Source organism: Asterias rubens, chromosome 8 (genome assembly GCF_902459465.1).
Source record: "Asterias rubens chromosome 8, eAstRub1.3, whole genome shotgun sequence".
Taxonomy (NCBI): Eukaryota; Metazoa; Echinodermata; class Asteroidea; order Forcipulatida; family Asteriidae; genus Asterias; species Asterias rubens.
In genome coordinates this window covers 12,467,846-12,474,217 of record NC_047069.1, presented here as the reverse complement: position 1 = coordinate 12,474,217, position 6,372 = coordinate 12,467,846, and the positions used below count along the sequence as shown (strand labels likewise).

The 6,372-nt window shown below is 35.7% G+C and overlaps 1 protein-coding gene across 1 annotated transcript; it reads left to right on the top strand.

Moving 5' to 3' along the window:
* The first annotated feature begins 530 nt into the window (after window positions 1–530).
* Window positions 531–5,869, top strand: LOC117293594. The gene is made up of 7 exons (XM_033775953.1): window positions 531–822; window positions 2,372–2,459; window positions 2,866–3,016; window positions 3,735–3,964; window positions 4,250–4,321; window positions 4,714–4,883; window positions 5,777–5,869. Exons 1-7 carry the CDS (start codon window positions 640–642, stop codon window positions 5,867–5,869), a joined length of 987 nt encoding a protein of 328 aa, XP_033631844.1. The 5' UTR covers window positions 531–639.
* The last annotated feature ends 503 nt before the right edge of the window (window positions 5,870–6,372 follow it).

The window sequence follows — 6,372 nt, the reverse complement described above, 5'->3', positions numbered from 1 at the left end:
AATTTTGAGAACTAACATTAGGAATTTGAGGTCTTGAAATCAAGCATCTGAAAGCATACAATTTCGTGTCACAGTGTTTTTTTTCTTCTTTTTCTCATTTTTATCTCAACTTCGATGACCAATTGAGCTCAAATTTTCAGAGGTTTGTTATTTTATGCATATGTTGAGATACAGCAAGTGAGCAGACTAGTCTTTGACAATTACCAATAGCGTCCAGTGTCTTGTCATGGCTGGGGATTTGAACCCACCCTCTGCTTATCATAAACACTATAGTTTGAATTCGGTGCTCTTACATACCGCTCAGCCACAACACTTCCAGTATTGTTAATAAATTGTTTGGTTTAAAAGTCTACAGACAAATTTACCCAAACAAAGTACACGGTCATGATAATGTGCTATCCATATCTACCAGTGTCAAAAATATTGAGCTATTTGTTGGATTAATTTCTTGAACAATTGTTTTCTTTAAAAATTCGCTCACGCAAAGTCTTTAAACCATTAAGCTCAAATAATGTTTTACTTTTGCCAGATTAGGGATTGGTTTTTGCTGAAGAAATTGCCACAAATGTTTGTCAATGTCACTTGTGTTCAATAACTACATTGAGAGTTTATTTTATCTAAATAGGTTCTTCTTTCCTCATGATCTTACACAATTGTAAACATCCTCCTCTAAATGTGCATAAGTATTATCTTATTGTTTTATTGTACAGCCTGCCATCATCTAAAGCCACGCGGGCAAGGCGCGATTGTCCAGTAAAGGGGTGTGGAAGTGTGGGACTTCTTAGGGTTGATCATCATTTAAGAAGAGTGCATCAGCTGAAGGTATAGTAACACACCCATACCAACAATTTTAATTTAGGACAGTTTTTTATTGAAACTGGTGTACTCTCTAAGCTCCGCTCCTTTCTCCCATCTAACACTCTATTTTATCTTTAAAATACTCTCAGTTTCCCCAATCTGAACTTTTGCAACATTGTCTGGGCTTAAACAAGCGTTATTGTCGTACAGAAAAGGGCTATTAGCATTTGCACACTTTCCCATCCTTGTGATCACAAAGCACCCTTGTTTGCCAGGTTACACACACTAACAATCACTGACACAAATAAACTTCAATGTGGCATATCGTACAAATATACCAATTACCTTCTTCCTCACACTTTCTCCTCATATTTCACCTCAATTACAATTTCCACTTTTACCATACTAGATCACTTAATAACTACTATATCCTTATAGCCCCACATCGATCTGAATGAACACTCTTCGTTTTCATGGACCTCGTTTATGGTATTGACTCATCAGGCAGTCCGTGAAATCAAAGTCCTCTGTCTGATTTATAACTGCTTTCAATAAACATCTTATCTTCCAGTATATGGCATAGTTTATATGTATTCTGTCTTGTTTTTCTTTCCTACATTTCTACCGTTTGCTTTAAATGTGCTTTAGTTTGCTTGGTACCTCATTTATTAAACATGTCGTTTAATGTATCATTTAATTAATATTGGGTATGGCCGTCTGATGTCTACTACAGTTTATGTCCACTCTGTTTGTTTGTCTGTTTTTGTTTCATTGTTTTGTTTGTATTTTGTCTTCTTGTTCAATCTTGTTTACTTAAGTTTATTTTTTTTTTGTGTGTTTAAGGCATTCCGATTAAAGCTATGGTTTCTGGGAAAAGGCCCGGTCATCATGATCACACTGCAGCGATAACGAGAACAATAACAATAAGGACGCAAAGACATCGCATTCCATTGGTTGAATGAGCATTGCGTATTCTGCGTCGAGCAATTCAACCAATAGAATGCGTTCTCTTTGCGTTGTGATCAATATCGTTTTCGTTAACGCTGCAGTGTGACTCGGCCATTATGTCGCCACATGTTAGTTTAATTGTATCTATTAATTTTTTTCTTAAGAGATTAACCTTGGGGGAAATAAATGTTGAATTGAATTGAATTGAATTGAAACATAGCTTGATGTTAAAAAAAATTAAGTTATGTTAAACAAAATCTAAGCGCTGCTTCTTAGCTTGTTATGTGACCATGCCTGACATTATTTTTAATGGCATTGACGTAAAAGGCATGATACGTTTTTGGTAGTTGTCAAAGACCAGTTTGTTCACTTGGTGTATCATCACAACACATGCATTCCAAAGAAACTTTGACAATGTTGGTCATTGAAGTTGCAGATATTTAGGGAAGAAAAACACCTTGTTGCTAAAGAACCCTGTGATGTGTGATTTAAGACGCTGAGAAAGGCTTCATGCCTGATGATGACTTTTTGTATACATTTATTGGCATAACAAAATTGTGCAAATAGGTTCAATTGTTATGACCTGATGTTTGTACTAAGCTTTCAAAATAAATTTGTTCAACAGAAAGAGGGAAGAAAATACCGAAGTCTTTTAGACACAGCCGCTCCAACTGAAAAGTCGCCGTCTAAGGCTAAGAGACGATTCAACAATGGTAAGTATATTTTCTGGTGAACATATTCTTCATTCATTAACTTTGCGCAAAAATAAGAAGAAGCAAAATATTGTGGTTGAGCATTTCTGAATTATCCAGTAAGAGAGGTTTTCATTGTAAGTTGTGCAGCAGTTGCTGCAATACTGCATTTGTCATTGGTTGCAGTGACTTAAAACGAACAGGTCATCACAAGCAAAGTATTTTGTGAAGAGTTGTTTTTAAGGGAAGAAATTACCAGTGTCTTTATTTCATGGCTCTCCTTACTACAAAATAATGCACCTCAATGGAATGGAAAAAACTATTACACTAAGTATTCTTTTGAATTTATTAATGGTTTACTTTAAATGGTGTCTGCATTGTTTTGGTTAACTTATAATTAAGCAACGCTTTGATTATCTTTACATAGATCCATTATGGGCTGCGTTCAAAAAGCACCTAACAGGAATCCAAGGGACATCCCACAAAAATGCAAACCAAGTGATTAAGGAAATACAAACATGGATTGATATGAGTGGGATGTCCCTTAGATCGGCTCTAAGGCCACCAAACCTGAATGAGTAAGTAACCTCCATTAACCATACACTTAAATAATAATAATAAAAACAATAATAATGGACACTTAACAAAGCGCCGGTATGCGCCGCAAGCGGCGTCATTGCGCTACTCCACAACAGAACAACTATAAGCAATGAGAGTAGCATTAACAAAATAAGAAAATAAACTTGACAAAAAGCTTCTCTATGAAAATGAGTTTTTAAACGATTTTTAAACTGTTCTTAAATATGTTGTGTGACTTAACAAGCATTAACTTTCGTGGTCAGTAGTTTGTCAATTCACCAGTCCACTCTTTCAGTAAGTCCATATTTCAGATGCTTCTTAATAATTTTAGCAAGCAGCATTTCGTTTAGCCCACCTTGTTGGGCTATTAATGGCGCCCTTTTATGACAGTCTCATCTCAGTATATACTCCCACCTTCTGTATAAGTCTAAAATGCAAAGTTTTCAAAGGTCGCAAAATGTATAGTACATGTACTTTGATTGAAAATTGATCTTACTTATATAAATCCATACATACTTTATACATGTTTATATTTACCATGTACACGCACACAAGATCATTGTTTTATACAGCGTAACATGGCGTCCCCTTATGAATATTCATGACTTGATGTCGGGTGCACAATAATCAATGTTTTCTCGCTTCACCAAGAACTATTTTGTAGACACATTTCTTGATCATAAGAGTATTAATATTTATTGTTTTCTTCTCCTATAGGACCATGGATAGGCTACGCGCCTCATCCCTGCAGCCGGGGACAATCAAACACTATGGGTCAAGCTTGCTTAAACTCACAGTGTACCTTGACTTAAACCCGGCTGCGAGGAGGGCTCTGGCCATCTCAGAAAAGTATTTAAGCAATGCAAAGAGATGCATTGAATACCTGCTCAAGCATTTGAAAAAACTTGTAAAACGCAGGCAATCAACTGTGAGATCCCAAATAACAGGTAATTTGATTCGATTTGTACTAATGTTATCATCATAGTATTGATAAAAATTGTCTTTTTTTTAAATCATCTGATTACATCAATGCATTGTTTGTGTAACAATTTTACAGTTCTATGCTTCTTTTGTGGATTTTAAATGTATATTGGAGGAGTTAACGGCGAGTTGATGGCTTAATTGAGTTGACGGCGAGTTGACGGCAAGTAGTAGGACCTGGTAAGTATACTGAAAATACAACATTATATTGAAGTGACACAAACAACCGTATTTTTAACTTTCTTTTGTAGAAGAAATTCTCAGCCACGAAGACCTGGATTTGTATCATGAAGCTTGCAAAGGCAATTTGCAGAACATTCTAGGTAAGGTTAATATATTAACAAACGGAGCAAAACTCCTTTGTGGAAATTTGTATTTCTTTGATAGTTAGTTGAAGTTCGAGGTGACACAATAATTATAACAAAATCTATGTGTTTCCGATTTCTTGTTGTCAAACCAGCCTCCTCAATTCAACTAAATTTGTTTTAGTTTATTATGCCACAGGTCCTTTTGGTTGCTGATCTTCTTTTTCAATAAGATCTTAAGTTTCAGTTGGCTTACTCTGTTTCTTTTCAAAACACTGTCATAGAAAACTTAAAAACATTGTTCAAAAGTTAAGTGTGATGCGCCATTTTCTATTTTTTTTTTTAAATTAGAAAGTTGCATGTGGTTCAATGTTTTGGTTGAATGAAGGTACTGATTACTTTTCTTACAGACCAAGTAAATGCTGGGAAGGTGCTTTCTGAAAAAGATTCAACGTACTTCAGAACGTACTTAATGTTGGCACTACTCCTGTCCAACGCAGGTAGGGCAGGAGTAGTTGCCAACATGGAGTTTCAGGAGTTCGAAGCAGCCAAGGCCGTAAATAATCGGTGGGTGATCATTGTAAGTACATCTCTCTTATTATTATGTAGCTGAACATTGCCTTTCTACATGTGAACAGTTTGATATGTTATCTGTGCGATCATATGGTTTAAATGTGTTGAGTTCTTTAATTTTTGTTCTTGGTTTATTTGGTGTAAGCTAATATAATAGCCGTTTGTTTTTGTTATTTTATTTTATTTTTGTTAATTTTGTTCTTTTGTTTTCTTCTGCTTCAGTCTTCTCTTGTCATTGTTAAAGGCAGTGGACAATATTGGTAGTTACTCAAAATAATTATTCGCATGAAACCTTTCTTGGTGACAAGAAATGGGGAGAGGTTGGTGGTATAAAACATTGTGAGAAACAGCTCCCTCTGAAGTGACCTAGTTTTGGAGAAAGAGGTAACTTTCCACGAATTTGATTTCGAGACCTCAAGTTTAGAACTTGAGGTCTCAAAATCAACTATCTAAACGCACACAACTTTGGTGACAAGGGTGGTTTTTTTCTTTTATTATTATCTCGCAAGTTTGATGACCGATTGAGCTAAAATTTTCACAGGTTTGTTATTTTATGCATATGGTGAGATACACGAACTGTGAAGGCTAGTCTTTGACAATTACCAATAGTGTCCACTGCCTTTAACATGACATGAAGTTTTTGATGTAATGTTGTACAAATCAATGTTACTTTAAAATACAAGTGTCTGTCTGTTAAGATGTTTTAAGTTTATAATTCGGCAGGACATCAGATTTTTTACACACGTGTAAGCATAGACAAAATGAGTCAGATGTCACCCAATGCATCAAAAAGTTATGGAATGTGGTAAATATAAAAAAAAAAAAAACTTTAATTTTTTAAGATCTTGCATGTGTGCGAATCTTTTAGTTATTGTTTGTTTACTTTACACATTACAATAGGTCAAACAACACAAGACGGCGGACGTGGCTGGCCCAGCACCGGTTGTGGTGAACGCAGAAAATGCTGGGCCACCTCCAACTTTATTCAGATAAAATCCGACCGTCTACTCCTGACTCCATCAAGCCAGCCTGCCCGTTCTTCGTCACCAGTAAGGGTTAAACCTGTTTCGGGTGGCGCAAGATCTGGGCAGGCATTGGTTCTTGTCACTGGGTCAGGAGGAAAGTGACGCCCACTGTGATTAGAAAGACAATTGCGACAAAGTAATATATCTATACAAGAAAGTGTTATACTTATCAATCTTCAATAATTAATTACACTCTACCACTATCGATTTGAAAAATTCCATCAAACCCAGCCAGCACAATAAAACGTGAGACTAACAATCATTATTGAGTCTTATTTATATAGCACATGTGTCTACCAACAGGTACTCGTAGGAGATGAGTACATAAACTTTCAGAAAGATTGTTATTCAAAAAGTGATTTCTGAGACCTAAAGAGCCTTACTCAGAAATACCGAGACTATGATGAATAAATGTAAAAACAAGGGCCTGCCCATTACTTGATTATGCAGATGCTATATATGTTCTATTGT

Excerpts from the sequence above, each read along its gene's own strand:
- LOC117293594 (XM_033775953.1), top strand. The coding sequence starts at position 640 with ATGATCTTACACAATTGTAAACATCCTCCTCTAAATGTGCATAAGTAT. Across the intron at positions 2,460-2,865 it reads TAAGAGACGATTCAACAATG|ATCCATTATGGGCTGCGTTC; the intron begins GTAAGTATATTT and ends ATCTTTACATAG. Across the intron at positions 3,965-4,249 it reads TGTGAGATCCCAAATAACAG|AAGAAATTCTCAGCCACGAA; the intron begins GTAATTTGATTC and ends TTTCTTTTGTAG.